General features: G+C 37.3%; 3 protein-coding genes across 3 annotated transcripts; 2 read left to right on the top strand and 1 right to left on the bottom strand.

The window, feature by feature from the left end:
- Positions 1-2,386: 2,386 nt before the first annotated feature.
- On the top strand, positions 2,387-6,607 carry LOC103996226 (acid phosphatase 1). Its single transcript, XM_009417094.3, has 3 exons — positions 2,387-2,888; positions 4,080-4,289; positions 6,306-6,607. Exons 1-3 carry the CDS (start codon positions 2,485-2,487, stop codon positions 6,481-6,483), a joined length of 792 nt encoding a protein of 263 aa, XP_009415369.2. The 5' UTR covers positions 2,387-2,484; the 3' UTR covers positions 6,484-6,607.
- A 920-nt stretch (positions 6,608-7,527) lies between these two features.
- Positions 7,528-13,175, top strand: LOC103996227 (phosphatidylglycerophosphate phosphatase PTPMT2). Its single transcript, XM_009417095.3, has 6 exons — positions 7,528-8,137; positions 8,602-8,724; positions 9,112-9,205; positions 10,745-10,827; positions 10,981-11,070; positions 12,760-13,175. Exons 1-6 carry the CDS (start codon positions 7,943-7,945, stop codon positions 13,018-13,020), a joined length of 846 nt encoding a protein of 281 aa, XP_009415370.2. The 5' UTR covers positions 7,528-7,942; the 3' UTR covers positions 13,021-13,175.
- A 496-nt stretch (positions 13,176-13,671) lies between these two features.
- LOC103996228 (early nodulin-93) lies at positions 13,672-17,344 on the bottom strand. Its single transcript, XM_009417096.3, has 4 exons — positions 17,185-17,344; positions 15,912-15,973; positions 15,465-15,540; positions 13,672-14,002 (listed from the first exon to the last, which is right to left on the bottom strand). The coding sequence occupies exons 1-4, from the start codon at positions 17,249-17,251 to the stop codon at positions 13,911-13,913; spliced, it is 297 nt and encodes a 98-aa protein (XP_009415371.2). The 5' UTR covers positions 17,252-17,344; the 3' UTR covers positions 13,672-13,910.
- Between the last annotated feature and the right edge of the window lie 2,570 nt (positions 17,345-19,914).

The raw sequence follows: 19,914 nt of genomic DNA, 5'->3' as shown, positions 1-19,914 counted from the left end.
GTGAGCTCAAAGCGAAAAAGCTTTTGCCATATATATGTTCACCTGTTTCTACAATTTCGAGAAGTTCTCATAGCTTCTTCAGCACATCTCTTGATCGGTTGCTTTTCCGAAGGAGAAGGAACATTAATTTGTCAGATGCCGCCTTTTTCTTGCATGCACACATGTCAGCGAATCAATTTCGAAGAACCTTCGGTCACGCATTGCACTTGTCGAAGCCATCACTTTAGTCAGCCGCCTCGTCTTTGATCCTCTGTTATCCACGTTATATAATATCTCATCTTCCATCCATGACCACTTGTCTAACATAAAACGTAAACAGATCTGGACATAGATCTCGATCATATCACAGTAAAGACATCACTCCCCTCTGTTTTCTCTCTCTCTCTCTGATCGTTGGCCTGCCCACTCTACCGACTTCAATAGAGAGAGAGAGAGAGAGAGATGAGATCATGCACTGTGCTGTCGTGAGAAATAACTCGAAGAATTTACTTGCAGAGACTTCTGTGGCTGTAGTTAAAAGAATGGAGTTGTATATAATCTTGACCACGGCGGCTGATGTTACTCTTCTACGACAGGGAACAGTAGACAAGTTCGAGAGCAACTTGTAGGATGTTGGATCCAGTCACAAAATGAGAGCAGACAAGGAAACTAAATTGCAAAGTAACGATATTTCATTTAGACCATCGCTCTCGCATTAAAACTCTCCCGGGAATTATCATTCCCTGTAAGACTTTTGCGTCGATCCATATCTAAGTCTCTCCCGCATGGGCTGAAAAGTCAAACACTCTGACCTTGGGACCCTCACCTCCGTCCCCTGCTTCCCGGTAGTTTCTTGGCTTTTGGAATATACCACGCTCCCATAAGCGGCGTAGACCGGAAGGTTGCTCTTCATTAATCAGTGCATCATATAGAAAAGGCTGGCTGTCTTTTGGAAAGTTCTTCGTCTGTGACGGCCCACATGGTTGATATATTATATTATATTATATTATTGCTATGGAAAAGTTTGATACTGTTAACTCTCTCCAGCCGTCAGCAGAGATTTATTGCCTGTCCTGACTTTTCAAAATGCCCATCCTCCTTACTGATACTAATATTATAATCCAAAAAATTATATCGTATTAATGACTGACAGTGTATCTCCCAACTGATATTTTAGTAGAAATTATATCTTCGTATTAATGATAATATTATACGATTTCATCAATCTTTTTCTACGAACAGTCGGGAGATCATTCCTTATCTAACAAAAAAACGGTAAGGGAGTTAATCCAAATACATCTCAACAATTCGTTAAGAAGTTGTCCTTATTAATACTTTCACCGTACATGATAAAAGCTTCTATGTTGCTCGACACCAAAATATTAAAAATCAGGTCATAAACCAACACAAAGGAGATGAGTAAAAACCATACATTTTTTCGTTTACATTGCTTATATTCTTATCTTCCTTTTTTCATCTTTCACTGATTTATATATTCAAAAAATTGAGTCGAGACATTTGACACAAACCAATTGTGTAGAACTCCTTGGTGTCATATGGAGATGCGACTAAGAGATGATTCAACAATTAAGAGAATCACATTCTTTTACTTGATTTTACCATATCTCCCCAACAAACTCTTTATATCAACTATCCTGACAATAAAGAGGAGTCATAAAAAAGAACTTACACTTTCGATAGTGAACTAATCGGATTGACTCATACAAAAGAACCCGCTATCGCAAATGACGATGCCAAAGCCCCCTTTGACTCCATCACAACATCAGCAGACAAATCTATGACGTTTAGGATTGAGTTGTTGTATTGCCCTCCAACTACCTGACCGACGTGTGCTTACCCATCCATTGCACTATGTGATTGACACCTTTTTGGATTGATCCACCATGGCTGATGGCCTTACAATATTTGTTGTCCCGCTTGATAGAGGATTCATAATATGAAAAAAAAGAGAGTACCACCATCACATTTAGGATTCTAAGAACCATCGTGATATGATTTGATCCAACCAAGAGCTATAACGCGGTAAGTAGAAGTCCAAACACTTCCCTCGGCTTCATCATTGTTAATCAACTTAACATAGCCATCGCTACCGATTTGATGTCTTACGTTGTAGCTCGCATGATCGGCAGATGTTTGGGATCAGATCGTACCACAACAATGTCACAATAGATCTATGACCAATCATGATTATAGCTTTTTGGTCCTCCTCGTTCTCGACCACTTTTAGATCACGATTTGCACGTTGATGAAGAAGATGGACAACTCAGCTATCACTTTTCTGTCCCGCCATTTTATTATTTATAATCTTATTTATTTATTTTTATTTAAGCAAATGCTGTCCATCCCATCCTCTTTTTCCTCTCCGTATAAAATAAAAGCGAGAAAGGTCGGAGAGTAAGTCATCGGTCGGAGAGCTCCAGATCGAATCCGTCTCAGCTGGGTTTGGGTTCGGGTTCGGGTTCGGGTTGGCGTTGTTGTTCCCCGATGGGGCTCTTCCGATCGCTTCTCCTCCTCCTCCTCGCCCTCTCCGTTGTCGCCTCCGCCGCTCCCTTCCACTCCCTCCTCCGCGCCGTCCCCGAAGACCCCGCCCCCGGCCGCTCCACCGACGGCGAAGGAGTCGCCGATCGCCTTTTCTGCGATAGCTGGAGGCTGTCGGTGGAGACCAACGACGCCGGGTATTGGCGGACTATCCCTCAGAAATGCCTCAAATTCGTAGAGGACTACGTGAACGGGGATCGCTACGCGTCGGATTTCGACGTGATCTCCAGCGAGTCACTGTCCTTCGCCGAGACTGTCCCGATCGCCGGCGATGGGAAAGACGTCTGGATCTTTGACATCGACGAGACGCTGCTTTCCAACGTCCCGTATTACGCCATCAACGGATACGGGTAATTCCCTTCCTGTTCCATTTAGATGAACTTTTCCTTTAATCCCTAAAAAAAGGGTTAAATTCTGCTAATTAATTTGCATCTCGATGCCTCTCTCGTTGAGAACGGAGATCAGTCCGTGTCAAGATTCATCTTATATTAGTCGAAAGCATGGGCTGTTCTTGGATGTGATGTGGTTTTCATTTTATAACCAGCACGTTTGTGTTTGCCAATAATCTAATGGCTCGGAAGCTACTTGGTACCAATGCTCCTTATTTGGTTGTTGGTTACGCTAGGATGTTCCCCCCATTTTATATGGGAGTGGATGCGGAGCTCATTTAATTCACGAAAGTCAACTGCTTCCACGAATGCAAATAAGTTTGAAGTGAAGAAGATAAAGACGATGATGATCTGTTGTTATGCTTTAGTTTAGATGGTGGTGCAGCTAACAATTGCAATTCGACAAGCAAATAATTTTCAAGGTTTAGATTACCGTGGACCAATCGAAGAAATAGGTTTAGACTAATGATAAGGCTTGAGCCTTAAATTGGTATCGGTACAGCTCTATCGTTATATATGTCAGGTCTAGCCATGCTATCTGACCCTACTTGGTTCAGTTTAAACTGATTAGCCAATCGAATAGGTTATAGTAATCTTGATGGTGGGTTGTTCTGAGTAGACCCAGAGGAAAAGGCTACCATGGTGACGCTCCGATGCCCAGAATAACGAGTCCGACATCATGCACTTTGATTACCTGAATAGAGAAGGAATTAGGGGTGTACACATCGAACCTAATGTGAACTATGAAAGAATGAATATGTATCTAAGAATTTCATAGTCCACTACTGTTATCTTGAATTTAAGCATTAGGGCCTAGGCATACTTCATAAAAGACATTGGCCTACTAGATTACATGTGACTGCTGCATCACAATTATGCAACATGTCAGCGGGCAATGTTGTAAACAGCAAAGAGAATTGTTGATGAAAGACTTATCTCGAACGTTTGTAGTGGTTTGCAAATCATGTATGCAGAAGTTTGGTATCTAAATTTTAGTACGATGAATTATATTAGTTGTAATTGTAATATGCAAATTATATGTTTTCTTATATATATTCAGTACCTGAAGAGTTTGTTCATTTTTCACTTTTAACTACTCTGCAGTTTATAGTTCAGTTGACTTAGTTCTTATGCTTTGTCAATACTTTTTAGATCTGAGGTTTTCAATGAAACTTCATTTGATGAATGGGTGGACTTGGCGAGGGCACCAGCTTTACCAGCAAGTCTAAGGTTGTACGAGGAGCTTATTGGGCTTGGATTTCAGATGGTACTTCTGACCGGTCGAAGCGAGAACCAAAGAAATTCCACTGAGAATAATCTACTGTATGCTGGTTATCATTCCTGGATTACACTTATTTTGAGGTGCATTTACTTCCTATACCTTTGCTTTGAACAGTTGGTACTGTATTTCATTCCACATAAGCACAATAATAACAGTAAAAATGCTTTGGTCAGTGCAAACCAACTATTTGCAAACTCATTCTTTTTTTTTTTTTTCAAATCTAATTGTTGATGAATTTAGTTAGGTTGCCATTGAGCATTCCTGTAAAGAGTTTGGTTGCTGCTCAATGTTAATTTTCTGACATCTATAGTTTGACTTGTTAAGTGGTTTTTCCTACTTTTCCTGTTTCCCCTTTGGCAAGATTTATCCACATAAAAGTATGTTATAACTAGATTTATTTTTCCATGAGTTTCCACTTGCTGCAATAATGATTAAGAGATTAAACATGCAATAGATATGAGGTCTGAAGCTTCACTCTAGGGAATCACCATATGCTGAAACAACCCTGTATGTGATGAAAAACTCACAAGATGTTCAAATTTCTGGAATTCAACCTGTTTTTTCGTACCATTTTCTATAGCATATGAACTTGTTATCACATCGGTGTGACTAGAAAATGAATTGAACATCATAACTAAATGCTATCACTTGCTTGTTTCTAAATTTCTATGTTATTCTTTCTGCATGCTGCCTCAAATGCTATTGCTGTGTAATGGGAGCACTGAGCATCTAACTTGAGCATTACGGACACAAAATTACAAATGCATTTACGGATACCTTGAAATCCAGGCCTCAAAATCAGGTCGAGGCAATCCAAATCACGTCTCATACGGATGCCTTCATTTTTTTCTCATTTCAATTCAAAATACACTTTTTATTAAACATTTTCAACAGAAGATCATCTATCAATCAATACCTCTGACTCTTGGATCATATTAAGAACTATTTTCGCACGCTAGCTTCATATCTAGGCAAATATATCTCTGTTCCTTTAGTGCCCTTTTAGCCGTTCATCCACTTTGTTTTTCCGCTGCCTTGTTTGTCTAAAACCTGTCATTTTTTAATTTAATAGAATCCAAGGCATCAGTGGTTAATGGGTTACATTTAGCCAGATGAATCATCATCAGCAACATTTCTGCCCTAGAAAATTTGAACCCTGATTTATGCATTGTCATGTTTGACATGTCAAGCTCTTTCTGCTGAGAGTCTGTTTCAGTAATATAATAAGATTGCATGGATCAGACATAAGAAAACAAGTCTGTTTTTGCAAGTTGAGCGCTGCTGTATGGATTGCTTTTCGATTAGATCAAGCCAAACTCTGGTTTTGTGAGTTGGTCAGCATGAATGGTTGTTGTACATTTTCCAGGAGTTGCCACAGACAATAAAGTTCTTGAAAGCCATGAGGCCTCCTACCTCATTGACAAGATGGAAAACTTGTTCATGGGGTTGAAAATTTTAACAAACAGAAAACTGGTTAATTTCAGATTCTGCACACAATTAACTTTTTTAGCTGTGTTTTCGGTTTTCTAGAAAGACTTCTTCCTATGTTAAATTTGCATTATTTTTAATTATCTAGTTATACCTAAACTAGCATAAGCAGGAATTCTTCACATAAACGTTTTTATTTTAGACCATGAATTATAGTTGTCTGGATACCATATTTCATGTATTTTTCTTAATAAGTCCCATATTTAAATTCCTGTGAGAGTGTGGAAATTTAAACCAACCTTCCGCTTCTGCATGTGTGGCTAATTGTGCTAAAGTACTTGACCCACTCAAGTGTGTAGTCTATATATCTTCTATAAATGCAAATATGGAGTTTTTATCGCATATACTTGAATGCCTGGATCTTATTTAGCTTTCTCCATCACCGCTAGTAGTCAAAATAACACTGAAATCCAATTTAGAGCATAAACAACAGTGCTGATCCATTATTTTTAGTTTACTACGATCATTGGTGTAAGATCTTTTTTTCTTCAAACGTTCCTTGATCTCCTAAATCGTCATAAAGGATTTCTAGAACACACATTTATTTGCACTGTAACGTACATGGATTTTTTATGTATCTGCTAATAGATGGTGAAATGATGAAACAGGCAAACCTCTGACCTTGGAAAGCCTGCGCTGGTATATAAATCAGAAAGGCGGGCGGACTTGGAAGCGCAAGGATTCAGGATCCATGGCAGCTCGGGGGATCAGTGGAGTGATTTGTTGGGTTTGCCGTTAGCCAAGAGATCCTTCAAACTCCCTAATCCCATGTACTACGTCGATTGATGTATATAATCTGCAGTGCTTCTTTGGGCATTGGTCAAACTCATGTGCCTTTTTTGTATGGGAAAGTCTTTCTGAATTGTATTCCACAACGCCAATTGATGGTTTTCTAAGACATGATTCTGGATGTTTTGACATGTCAACTACTGACTATTTACATGTCTATCTTTGCAGTTTTAAAATGACATATTTGCCCTCTATAAATACTAATATAACATGTGTTCCTATATATATATATATATATATATATATATATATATATATATATATATATATATATATATATATATATATATATATATATATATATCATGGTTCCCTCGACACCCCCCTGTCATCATCCAAAATGGAAAAGAACTAAGATTAGAGCTATCCTTGAATCACATGGCGTGGAGTAAGGAGAACCACATTCTTTTGTTTTGTGTTTCCATCAAGTGGTTGGTGGGCCATGTTGAAAAATGTCAGAAATAGTTTGACCTAAACATCTTATCAAATAGTTCAAATTTGTAATTGGCTAAATATTTAATGAGTAAAATTCCTTAGAATTGGCTCATTTCAGCTCAATTATTCCATTAAAAATGCATTAGAGATGAGGTATCTCTCGGGTCATTCTTTTATTAATTAATTGGTCCACGTCGTCACCTCAATATGTCATGGTCTCGAGAACCCAAACTTGGGCCCACAGTTCCTTATCCTGTGGCCCGATAATTGGACTTATCTCCACTTCCTGCCATTTATTTTGTTCAAAAACATAGACCTCCCGTTTTCCTGAGTACCCGCCTTCTTACTGGCCAAAGCAGTGGGGATTCGTGGGCCTGCCCCTCCCACGAACACAAGGCAGATGAGACGGGTGCAAAACGTACGGGTGGATTATTTTATAGTCGCTTATATCGTCAACAGCAAGTCATCATCCACGCTTCCGACGCCAACGCTCTCGGGCCGCTCCACTACGGACGGTAGAGATTAAATCCGTCGTGATCCCGTCTTCTACGGCGTGCATCTCAAGCTAAGGTCTACACGTAAATTCCAATATGTTGAGGAACTTTTTTGTAAACTCGAGTCACCGGCAATATCCTATTACGGGAGTGGACTTCGTGATCGGTCGCGTTCGTCACCACCGAGGCGGAGATTCTGTTTAGGGTTGCGAGGGTGAGATCGTGGTTTCCCAATAGAAGTTCCTTCTTGTGCTTTAACCTTTGCCCGAATCATCGGATTTCGTGTATCCGCCGTCGAGGCTCCCGATCGGGGTGGAAATCGCTTGAATCGGTGGGTATTGGAGCACCCAAGCTTCGATCTCTTTATTGTGGCATCGAGCGGCTAGCCCTTTGCCGCGGTGGATTCTGCGGTGGGTTGCGTCTCCTTTGCTGTCGGAGTATTTGTAACAGGGTGATCGGTTTTGGAGGCGGGGTCTGAGTAGGATTTTCTGGTTCGCTCTCGATTTGTTTGAATTGGCAACGACGGTATGAGGATCACGGAGTTGGAGGACGGAGGATCTGATGATTCTTGCGATTCCGGCGTGCGGGAGATCGTGCCGGCCAAGGCGAAGAGGGCTATTGTCGGGGCGGGAGCACGGATTTTATTCTATCCGACTCTTCTGTACAATGTTTTTCGAAACAAGATCCAGGCTGAATTCCGCTGGTGGGACGAAATAGACGAGGTGATTGTTCATTTCGTTATGTTTAGCTTTGTCTCTTTCCTTTTTTACATGTATGCCGCTATCTTTTTTTGTTTTTTTTGACAGGGTTATCGAGTAGCGCATCAGATGTTCGGTTAATACTTATATGTGAAAATAATCGATCTGTTACAAGTGCAGTACAATACATCATGCTTGAAATATTTCTGATTTCGTCAGATTAAACTGGATAATCCTAGCAACTTTTTGTGATAAAATTCTTGTCAGAAATTACTTCTATAATCACTTCGTCATTGTGAACTCCTGAAAGCATGTGACAAACTGGATCTTATAGTTTTAGTTGCTACTGCAAGTGGAGATGTATTTAACTTTTTAAGTCTTAATTTGCTTGACGTTTGGGATTTGCATATTGCTTCCTTCCTCTAAATGATACACTGTTAAGTCAGTTTTGCTTGTTTACTTTGTGATTGTACTTCTTGCCTTTGCAGTTTCTTTTGCTTGGGGCTGTTCCATTTCCTAAAGATGTTCCACAGTTGCATCAGCTTGGAGTTCAGGGTGTTGTTACATTGAACGAACCGTATGAGACTTTGGTTCCATCATCCTTATATCAGGCAAGTTTCTTGTTTTTATGGATTCACATTATTCAATAACCTACCTTTCGTTGCAGTCGACGTGAAACAATGAGATATATTTGTTTGCTTTGATCGTAAAGTTTATGAGCTTCCATATCATCTTGTTGTAGTGATTGCAACAGTACGACACTAACTACACCATGCTTAATATTTCCAGCATGTAGCTTCATAAAATTTGTTTAAAATGGAATTCACTATCATGCAACAATTTTGGCTCACTTATGCTGAAGTGAACTTTTCTGCATTTGTTATGCATTTTTGACAGGTGTTAAACCTTTTATCCTGGTTTTTATTGAGAATTAAGTCAAGTTGCAGTCATTGAAGTTGCACATGTTGTTTAACTTGGTTTCCTGGTTTGGTTTTCAGACACATGGAATTGATCACTTGGTGATTCCTACAAGAGACTACCTTTATGCCCCTTCCTTTGTGGATATATGTCGAGCTGTTGATTTCATACACAGTAATATTATGAAATTTGTCCTTGCTTTGCTTATATTTTAATGTTCTTATATGCTAGTGATGATTCTTTGACCTGCATAACTTGTTATTTCTCACCTCCAAATTTTGTTACTAATGCAATATTGGTTTTAGGTTGTTTCTAGCTCTCAAACTGCTATGATTTGTCTATCTCCTGCAATGTCTATTTCAAGCTTGTATTATGTGGTGGCTATGTGCTTTTTTCAAGCTTTTTTTCTCTCCTTTTAAGTGATGTCTGTTTCTGATATTTACGATGATGCAATGGTGGATAGGCCAAGATGAGATTGTATATCTCGTAATGGAAGTAGTGAAAAATAAATATACGTGACAAGTTGTAATGGATCTTTTTCACTATGATACTAATAAATAGATTGATTTTCCTTTCAGGGTATTTTCCCCAATTTTAGAACAAAAATGGGCATCCCAAGGATGTAAGCAAAAGAGAAAAGAGAGAAGTTACTACTGCTGAATATGATAAATACATTACAGTAGTATTCCATTTATATAGTTAACAAATATTACATGGGGATCACTTACAGGAGAAAAGCTTCCTAGTTCAAAATCTAAGAATCCCACAAAATCCTATTTAAAGACACATCTAAAATTCTTGAAATATGACTCTGAATGACTTAAGGTCTCTCCTATAACCATCTATAACTATAATAGGACACGCAATCAAAAGACAACTCAAAATATGGCTATGAACACAACTTAAAATAAAATATATAGATGAAAAATCTTTCCCAAAATAACATAAAATTAGAAAATATAACCAAAAGAGCTGTTTCTGGTGCTGGCCATAGTCAAACCCTCATGCTGGTTGGTTTGTGATCCCAGCTGTATAATCTTACCTGGACTCTTCACATCAATTTTGGTATGCATACACTTTTAGGATAATTATCATGATTCAGACTCAGGTCGAACTCTGACTGTCAGTTTTAACGATTTTGAAAGGTGGGTTATATTGTGGTCCGAGGCTTCGTGGAAACCCATATCTAAATGTTCATATATAACATACTGAAGTGCATGTCATTTTTTCAATTATTTTCACCTCCTTGTATGCCTGTATCTTTTTTGTTTCTTGTCACTTCAGATTCATTCTTGTAAAATCAATTTAGAATTTTATTGATGCTATACTTCAGTGTTCAAATTAAACAGGTGTGTGCAAAGTGCAAACACCAAATAATGACCCTGAGAAAGGCTGCATAGGAATTTTTAAATTTTGCTTGCTTCAAATATAAATATTTTAGCCTTACTCTTAAAATGCTTTGGAGGAATGACTGTGCAAACTGTGAAATTCTGCTATAATTCTACTGAAAATTCAACAGATAACAATAATCAGAAGTCTAGAACTCGAAGTACCTTTAGTGGATCTTTCTTATATCTTTAAACATTAAGGACGAATAATTTGTAGGTAACTTTTTCCTTTTATCTGTGATGGGTCTGCTGGTATGTTTTGATATCGAAGCTTATAAACAGAGATTTCTTTGTAATTTATGTGAGGTATCAAATTTTTTATCAGGAAATGCATCTTCTGGGAGGACCACTTATGTTCATTGTAAAGCTGGAAGGGGTCGTAGCACCACCATTGTCTTGTGCTATCTGGTAATCTAATATTTGTTTATTTTCATGGAAATATAATATGTTGCATTTGCTTGTGTTATGTGTCAAATTTAAAAATCTGAACCAAGAGTAAAGTGTGTTATATGACATTATCTTTGGTAAAACTTCTGTTCTTATCATAACATATTGTCATAGGTTAAATACAAGCATATGACGCCTGCAGCTGCCCTGGAATATGTTAGATCAAGAAGATCAAGGGTGCTACTGGCTCCTTCACAATGGCGGGTATGCAACTTAGCTTTTCTTAAATTTGAAGAGATAAAAATGATACAAAAGTCTAGCTTTTCTTAATTTTTTAGAGGTAAAAAATGAAACAAAAGTCTAATTCCCTCGATGATGCAGTCATCTATTGGTTAGCATTTTATTTGTTGGGCTGTAAATATTTCACATGAATGCATCACCTGGTTTTGCCTCTGATTCTCCTGAACCAGTGTAGTGGGTGGTAATCTGGCTTTAGTTTTAGTGCCCTCCTTGCAATGGATAACAAGGATATAATTTGTGTTATGTAGGGCATACGGACTAGTTTACACCTTAAAATCCTTCTTCTGGTTTCAAGTTGCTGAACCCAACCAGTGATATACCAAAGTAATCCTTGTGATCGAGAAGTCAATTGTGATGGAGCAACTCTATCTATTTTGTCGTTTGCCAACAATGATTCCTCAGTTTATGATAAATGGATGCCTCTTTATATGATTTTGGAAATAAGGACTAAGTTACTACTAAATATTGTACTTGTCTAGATAGTTAATTTTATTAGGACTTTTATGATAGTCATCCACCAGCCTAGTATATTTAATGGATCATGTGATACCGATGCAATTAAGAAACCATACTTTCCTAGAGATTCACATCATGGGCAAGATATTTTACTTCAAAGAGTTAATCATTTTCAGATGTAGAGCAATAACTTCACTTGAGGTCAGCAAAAGAATAGGTTGTGGCAGTTCTGATTTACAATTATCTCCAGCTGGATCGGAGAAGATTAGCTGGGTTGATGAAAAGGTAGCTGTGTGGCTCCTTTTCGTTTGTACATCAAGCTGACTAGGTCATCAATCAAAAGGATGGAAGGAAGAAGATGGGTACCCCACAAGATAAGGAAATAACACTTGTCAAAAGGATGGAAGGAAGAAGATGGGTACCCCGCAGTACAAGGGAATAACACTCTGATGCCTACAGCCGCCAATGGGAGAATGAGAAGAAGCTACAGAAGCTGAAGGGCAATGACATGTAGTGCCCGTAGGATAAGAAGTTATATATCTTGAGGGGCTATAGATTTCTGCTTTATAATGGCAAGACGCTTGCTTGCTAGTGGTGGCTATTGTTGGGAAAAGGACAACACTCTTGGGGCTTGAGGAAGTCTCAGACTTTCTACAAACCTGAAATCGTACTCAGAAGGTAGCATGCAGATTCAGTTTTGGATCAGAGTTCTTGATGCTCCTTGCAGCAGATGATGTGGGTGCACACTATCACCATCGAGGGTGCTAGCTATAGTACCCCACATATTTATCTTTTGATATTGATATCACGAGTCATCAATCACTGAGAATCTGGGGACATGCTTCTCTGTCAACACAGTTATCCACAAACTTGTTTTTTCCATCTTGTTGAAGAGATTGAGAAATCAGAAATTGCCAATCTTGTTGGTTGCACAGTTTGAATCAATTTTTTTTTAGATGGTTGATGGGGTATAATGTATATAGGAGTTGCCTTTATATATGACCTTCAATTTTGATGGAAAATGCAACAAAGCTATTTCACTTTACTATGGAATTCATTTTGCAAATGTTAGCATTTATTTGATGGTGCTATGAAAATGGCCTATTTTGCTTAAAATGAATTTACAACAGATATTTAACAGAGTAATTTGCTAACTGCTTTTATCTTAAGATGAATGCTGGTTCTTGTTACTTTCAGGCGGTCGAGGACTTCAGCAAGATGGTTAAAAGCAGCGCGCCTTTGTTTCCTGCAGGAGATGCTGTACTGATAACGGAGGCAGATTTAGAAGGTTATGACACGGGTATGGTTGCTTCAAAGGAACTGAGCATCATTACATCACGCAGATTTGGGCTGGCCATGCCAGTGGTAGCAAGGCTCTCTTGTCTCTTGTCTGCTTTGAGGCCTACCGGTGGCTGTCCAACAGTTACTTCTCAACTGCCACAAATAAGAGCTTGCTAGGAAAAAGCATGGGTAATCCTTTTTCTGTGCATACAAGTTGGGAAGTACAGTATTTATATATGCTAAATGACAGCTCTAATAAGATATGTCGTACAGTAAGGTGTGATTTCTTGTGGCTCCTTTCTTTATTCACTTTGTTTGAGAAATGCTACTCATACCCACAATTGTTTGAGAAATGCTGTTGGTGTTGAACAGTTTTTTTGGCCCAGCAAAAGAGATCTCGACATTACTACTTACACGTAAAGGATTGCATTGAGAGCTTCGTGTACCAAGCAAGAACCTCGAGTAGGTTGAGTGGAAAGTGATACGATGGTGCTCCTTGTACATGTTGGTCTTGGCTCTAATCTTGATTAGAGGATGGGTGTTAAGTTCCAGAGGCCTGCAAAGATCTCCGATCGACTGACTTGTTGTTGCACGCTCTTCACAAGATGAATGATAGCCATATGCAATCGAATCACTGGAATTTGGATTTATCACTCACTAACATATTCAAACAAGTTCTTGCCCACCACAATTTCCGTCTGTTCTACCTACCACCACATCTACAGAACTTTAAACCTTTAGCTTTTACCTCTAAGAACCTCCTGTTCCAATTGACGTTTAATCAATGCTCCTATAAGGCAACACCCTTCATGCCATATGATTTGTAAGTAAATCAAATCATAACAGTGAGTAGATTGGACAAAGGAAAGATGTTCACAACAGAGTTGATCGTTGCCTGCTACACGGTGTTACTTTAAATATAACACCAACCAAAAGAGGTAAATATCTATCCTTAACATCCATAGAGTCCTCGCAACAATAACACAATTCCCTCTCAAATGGAAATCTCATGCATCCTATTTGAAAAGGAATATGACCTGCGGTGAAAACTAAAAACTGGGTTCTTATCAAGTGCTTTTATCGTACTTCCCTATACTATTGCCTCTCGCATTTTGTAGAATGGTTTTGTCAGCAGTTATAAAGAAACCAGCAACAGAAGCTGCAAAAGAGAAGCACAAATGGTTAGTGATCTTGACCTTAGGTCTTGTGAATCAAGTGAGACACTCACGCCTGACCAGATAACGTGATTTATTTTGATGATTTATTTCTAGGGGAAAAACAAATGTAAACAATTTACTAGATTCAAAATTACAGACACGCATAGGCTACGAGGTCATGTCACCAGGAAGCTAAATAACTCACAACTACTTATATGCTCATCAAAGCAGAAGCCAAACGTCAATATAAGCAAGCAAAAAACTTTTGGAACCCCTAGAAACCAGCAAGTGTGAACTGAACATCAATTTTGAAATTATAGAACTTTGGAGTTCACTGACAAAGATAACCTAGTTTTGCATTTTAATACCACCTCTTTTCTTGAACTAACATTATCTATCTGCTAACTTCCACAAATGAAATGTCCTGCTTCACTACTAAAGTCTCCTGGTGATTCTATCAACCACAAAATACTCATTCATCATTTTGTCTATAGTCACATCAAAAAGCAGAAAGAATTTTTAGTATCAGCTAGACATGCCATGCCACTTAAAGTTAGTTGATAATGGGTATAGTATAGATCAGAAAGACCTTAATACTTGTTACTTCATACCACTGATGGGAATGCTACATGACCACAAATAAAGATGTACAAACTACTTGTTGTGATACAAAAGAAATGGTCTAACCATTTAGTTATAAAATAAGAGCAGGAGATTCAGTTGGACATTTCAGTACCAAATGTAGGAACACTTCAACTCAATATTGTTACAAGCTTAATTTGAAACCAGAAGGACTGACAATAGAACCACATGGAAACATAAAAAGACTAGGTAGTTGACAAGATGTGGAATATTATCACATGGACAAAAATCCAGTCTGCTGTCCTGTGACAAAGAGAAACCCTCAAATGGTAACAAAGTGCAAAGGTCAATGTTTTTTTTTTCCTATTATCCTCTACTTCTGAAAAGATTGCTGGAGGACATGTCTACAGAATTTCTAAATGAAGTGAAGATACAATAATTCCTAGAAACATGATTACCAGTAGAAAATTGGTATTGTTCATTCCCTATATGTTGTTTCAGACCCTTGTTATGAACTTTGGTTGTAGAACATACAGCACTGAATTTCCTGATTTCAAGACTAATAATAGTAGCACCAACCATCATAACTTATATTTTTTTATATTGTTTGGAAAGGATGTCTTTTAACTGCCAAGAAGGTACTTTTAGGGCAGAAAAGAGTATTTAACTCAGTGATCTGAATAATCCAGAGTTAGTAATCCAGAAAAGAGTATCCGAATAATTCAGATGCAGTTTGGATCATGGTAGGAAATTTTCTCATATCATGGGTAAGAAATATGAGCAAAAAAATGAAGTAATTGCTTTTTCATTGTAATCAGAAAAAAACTAATGTTAAAATCTAGTAAGTCACCAGCAAAGGCAATGTACTTTAGAATATAATACCTGCTGATATGATAAGTGCCTGTGCAGTGTAGTTGAGGTTAGCTTTGGCCCAAGGAATTACACGACAACCAACCAACTGAAAAAAAAAAGTAAATTAGGTACAATCAACGTGCAAAGAAAGAGAATAAATAAAAGACTTGGCATGTAGAGTTAAAACTTCCATTTTATAGTTGACAACTGAATGATAGCTTAAACTGCTCTAAGTTCTGATCCTATCTAATTGTCTACTTCATGTGTGACTGATTATGTACAAATGGATAGAAAATGTCAATAGATCACATATTTGAATATCAAGAAATAATGCACTGCCCCAAGTATAAATACTCACACGACAAAAGAAGATGCCAAGAGTTTACGCATTTTAATGACAAGTAAATGCAATATCCCAACTAGAAATGCTGATACCACTAATCGAGGTAAGCAGAAAGAAATTCAAGGAAAACATACCGTGGGCACAGCAGCAATAGCACCTGAAATTGCAGCTGTCTTAAATCCAGAATAGGCTGCTTCTGCACAGCATAAAAACCAGAAATGACGAAAACAAATCAAAAAATAGATAAACGAGAGAGCAAGCTAAATTTAGAAGACAAGGATATGGCAATGATGCATAAGAGGAACAACAAAGATTACCTTGCCTTGATATTTAGCTTTAAACATGGTCAACAGCAAGCAGATGAAAAGAATACAGAATTATAACTAAAAGGAAAAAGAGTAAAGCAAGAACCATATAGACAATGATCAAGATATTGAAGATATTTAAGAGAACAGAGACAGCGAAAGGTGAATAAAAAGATTCATATGAGATCAGAGAGAGCCATTCAGTGCAACGGGATTCTGCCACAATAAAACAAGTGTTTTCTCGGAAAAAAAAAAAGTCTCAAACTGAAGGTAAATTGATTTTATAGAGCTGCATGAAGAATAGGTAGCACCATAACGAGCATAATCATTGTAGAACACGAGTGCATAATCCAGAACAAGTACATAATAATAAAAAGGTAAAAAAAAATGATAAAACAAGGGAGACGACCTTCAGATCTTAATCAATACAAGTACAGATTCCTATGAACGATGCTCCAGTGTAGTGTCAAATGTGTTTGGAATAAGATAATCAATGCAAATATATCATAGCCAAAACTAAACCAACTTCCCGGACTACTTAGTAATTACATATAGCAGCATTTCTTACCACAAGCCACAATAAACCACCTGGAATTGATGTAATATTACAAACGATCATTGTATGCAAAGACATCAGCATTACTCCCACCGGAAGCAAATACAGTTACAGATGCCAGCACATGGTAGAGACTCGGCCCAGAAGAGGATATCGCCGGTGTTTACCAGCTGCAGCGGGAGATAAATCACCACCGACACGGTCACAAATGTATGTGAAACATACATGACAGCACCGGAATAACTTGCGCAGTGCAGCATATTAAGTTCTATGAATCAGATGAAACCTTTTCCAGCAATATCGATCGTGTTAGCTAACGCGCAACAGATCGTTTTAATTAACATAACAAACACCACAGTAATAGAAGGTCCAAAAAGAAATCGAAATAAGTTTGAAGAACGGCAAAGACGATGTCACTGCTTGATAAAATACAACAATCCGGCCTAAATCCGGAGTATCTTTCGAGAATTACATGGTCGAATCATAATAAACGGGACAAAGCCCAAACTGATGGGGCAAAAAAAGATTCGATTCAGAAATCTGTACCTCGGACGGTGCTCTGTGAATCAGAAATCTTATTTTCGTTCGGGGAAGCGATCACGGTAGGCTTCATCGCGCTCGCCCAAAAAGGTTCTCGCCGTCGATACGACCCAGATCCAACTTCCTTTTGCTCGTTTAGCACCTCCCGTCATATAAGGGCGGAATGCGGAGACAAAAAAGGGTCAGCCCTTAAGTTAGACTCCGGTGGGGTCCAAAGTTTGGTCCAATAAGAAAACAGGTAGGCTCGGGTGGTCTATCAACTGGTAGAAAAGTATTGCTGCTCATAATAAGGAGACGGAGAAGGAGAAGAAGCAAATTGTGTGTCTGCTGCTAACTTTGGATGTGAGTCACATACACAGTCGGAAAGGGTTTAGCGCGACGATTCTACGGCGGATTACTGCGGACTTTCTAAAACGAACGGTCGGATGATGCGTATGTTCCCGCACGCGTATCATGTGTCCACCGCACACGTCGCGCATCATTAGCCGCCGGTCAGCGTTAACAGGCGCCATCGAGATTCGTGCAGAGATCCGATGAGTGCTTAATGTTTCATCGCCAAGAAGACACTTGCTGAAGGATCATAATCAGATAATAAAAAGCACTAAGCATAACGTTTTATGGACAAGAAGAAACAGGAAAAAAATATAAAAAAAGAGAGAGAATAGATAATGATACATTTCTTTGTCTTGTTTATTATTAGTCGATAAAGGTGCTTTGAGGAGCTCCAAGATAATATTCCTCTACGAGAGAATTGCCATGGATTTCGTATGATTTCAAGGAAAAGGGCTTTGATTCCATGTACAGCATTACCCATCCATCATCTTGGAAAGTAATGGATGTTTCAATGTCCAAAATTCCAAAGCCAAAATTAAAATAAAGAGCTATCTGGTTTCAGTGGGGGCACAAAATTCTCTGGAGCAATAGTGTTGCTTCCTTGCTTGAGCTTGTAATGGCAGGAAAACTGGAATGAAAAGGACAGCACTGCTCTTCCATGATCGCATTCTTCTCAACATAGAAAAAGGGCAAAACTGGAGAAGACAAAAGATGTATGTGAACCGTAGTTTGACTTGCAATTCAACCTAACAAAGTCAACTTTGGACTCCCAATATACGATGATTTAGTTGAACGCATGCTTGCAATATACAAAAACTCATTTTTATCTTTTATGTAAATATGCAAATTTTTTTTATATAATTATAAAGTGTATACAATTCGTACATCCATTTATCGAAGTTTGATATTTTCTACACTTGAAACAATGAAATTGAGTTTAAAATATTATACCAACTAAGGCATATAATAATTACCTCACATTGTCCTTGACCATAAATGAGATACGTCGCATAAAAAATATAATAAATTAAACTAAAATACCTTTCGATATCGTAACTTTATCTATATTTCTAATATAAAAAATCTATTTAAATCTAATTATAATCAATATTATAAATAATTAAATATTTATATCTTTTTAAAATAAATATTTATATTTGTAAAATTATTATAAAATCTAAAATTATTCCACAAACTCCTTTTCTCTTTTCATAACTAAAATCACCATACACCCCTTTATATAATCATTTAAATCTCTTACTATTATATATTTCAATGATAAAAAGTAAAATCAACTAAACTTCTTTAAATTTTTTTAGTTTAATTATCAAATCCGATTTAAAAAATATAAACAATTCAAAACATCTTATCCTTCCATAAATTTAAAAACTATAATTATATCTTTAAATCTTTTTTATATATAATAATATTAAAAAATCCTTAATAACAATAACTCTTAAACCATTTTCATGATTAACTTTAATAATATATCAAATTTTAAATATAATATTATCTATAATAGTTATTTTTTAATTATCTATTAATTCTAATCTCTTAACTTTTTTACTCTAATTTACTTCCTCCTATTGATCCAAAACAATAAAAGAACCCCTAACAATTTAACACCACATCCAAGCATTTACACTTTAAAACACCCAAGTGATAAAAGATAACTAGCATCACTTGCATGTCACAAGCTAAATATAAGGCAGATCTGACATAATTTTATGTTTATTGTAACTAATGTGACACTACACATCACCATTAAAATATAATTTTCAGATTAAAACATATCACCATTAATAATAACAATTTGTTTCCTGCCAAATTCCTTTGCAATATATGTCACCATTAATAAAGAATGGCCAATCAAGTTTAACATAATTTATGCCCATTGATTGAATTATATGCAGTGAAAGGTATCAACGAAAGTAAATATAAAATAATTTCCATCAAAAATTAAATCCTTAGACAAAATTTTCCACAAGAGAATGTTAAATAAATAGACTAAAATTTCTCTCTTCAACATTTGGGTCCTCATAAGTTACAAACACCTAAAATAATAAAAGAATAGCCTTCGAAAAAAGAAAACGTCCCAACCTGAAAACATGATCAAAATCTAACAACTCAAAAAGAAAAAATTCACACCAAAAATGAAGATCATGACTACAAATTATAAGAAAATATGAACAAGGAGAAGATGAAGTTATATCAACAAAACTTAGAAAGAAGCTATGGCCATTTAACTAACAGTTAAGATGGAGATATCAGTCTTGTATCCCTCAAAGAGAATGCCAGGACAACCAGAGGAAGATTGCCGACAAGTGAAGCACAAGGGCAGATGGATATCAGGGACTACTTCATCCCTAAGGCATGTGAACAGGCCAGAGGGGCAGACGTGTA

This window comes from Musa acuminata, chromosome BXJ1-8, assembly GCF_036884655.1.
Source record: "Musa acuminata AAA Group cultivar baxijiao chromosome BXJ1-8, Cavendish_Baxijiao_AAA, whole genome shotgun sequence".
Classification (NCBI taxonomy): domain Eukaryota; kingdom Viridiplantae; phylum Streptophyta; class Magnoliopsida; order Zingiberales; family Musaceae; genus Musa; species Musa acuminata.
This window is presented reverse-complemented; position numbering and strand designations above follow the sequence as displayed.

Bases quoted from the DNA above. Each gene is read 5' to 3' on its own strand.
- LOC103996226 (XM_009417094.3), top strand. From the start codon at position 2,485: ATGGGGCTCTTCCGATCGCTTCTCCTCCTCCTCCTCGCCCTCTCCGTT. The intron at 2,889-4,079 runs GTAATTCCCTTC...AATACTTTTTAG, and splicing joins TACGCCATCAACGGATACGG to ATCTGAGGTTTTCAATGAAA. The intron at 4,290-6,305 runs GTGCATTTACTT...ATGATGAAACAG, and splicing joins TGGATTACACTTATTTTGAG to GCAAACCTCTGACCTTGGAA.
- LOC103996227 (XM_009417095.3), top strand. From the start codon at position 7,943: ATGAGGATCACGGAGTTGGAGGACGGAGGATCTGATGATTCTTGCGAT. The intron at 8,138-8,601 runs GTGATTGTTCAT...TTGCCTTTGCAG, and splicing joins GGTGGGACGAAATAGACGAG to TTTCTTTTGCTTGGGGCTGT. The intron at 8,725-9,111 runs GCAAGTTTCTTG...TTTGGTTTTCAG, and splicing joins TTCCATCATCCTTATATCAG to ACACATGGAATTGATCACTT.
- LOC103996228 (XM_009417096.3), bottom strand. From the start codon at position 17,251: ATGAAGCCTACCGTGATCGCTTCCCCGAACGAAAATAAGATTTCTGAT. The intron at 15,974-17,184 runs GTACAGATTTCT...TATGCTGTGCAG, and splicing joins TTCACAGAGCACCGTCCGAG to AAGCAGCCTATTCTGGATTT. The intron at 14,003-15,464 runs GTATTATATTCT...TCTCTTTTGCAG, and splicing joins GGCACTTATCATATCAGCAG to CTTCTGTTGCTGGTTTCTTT.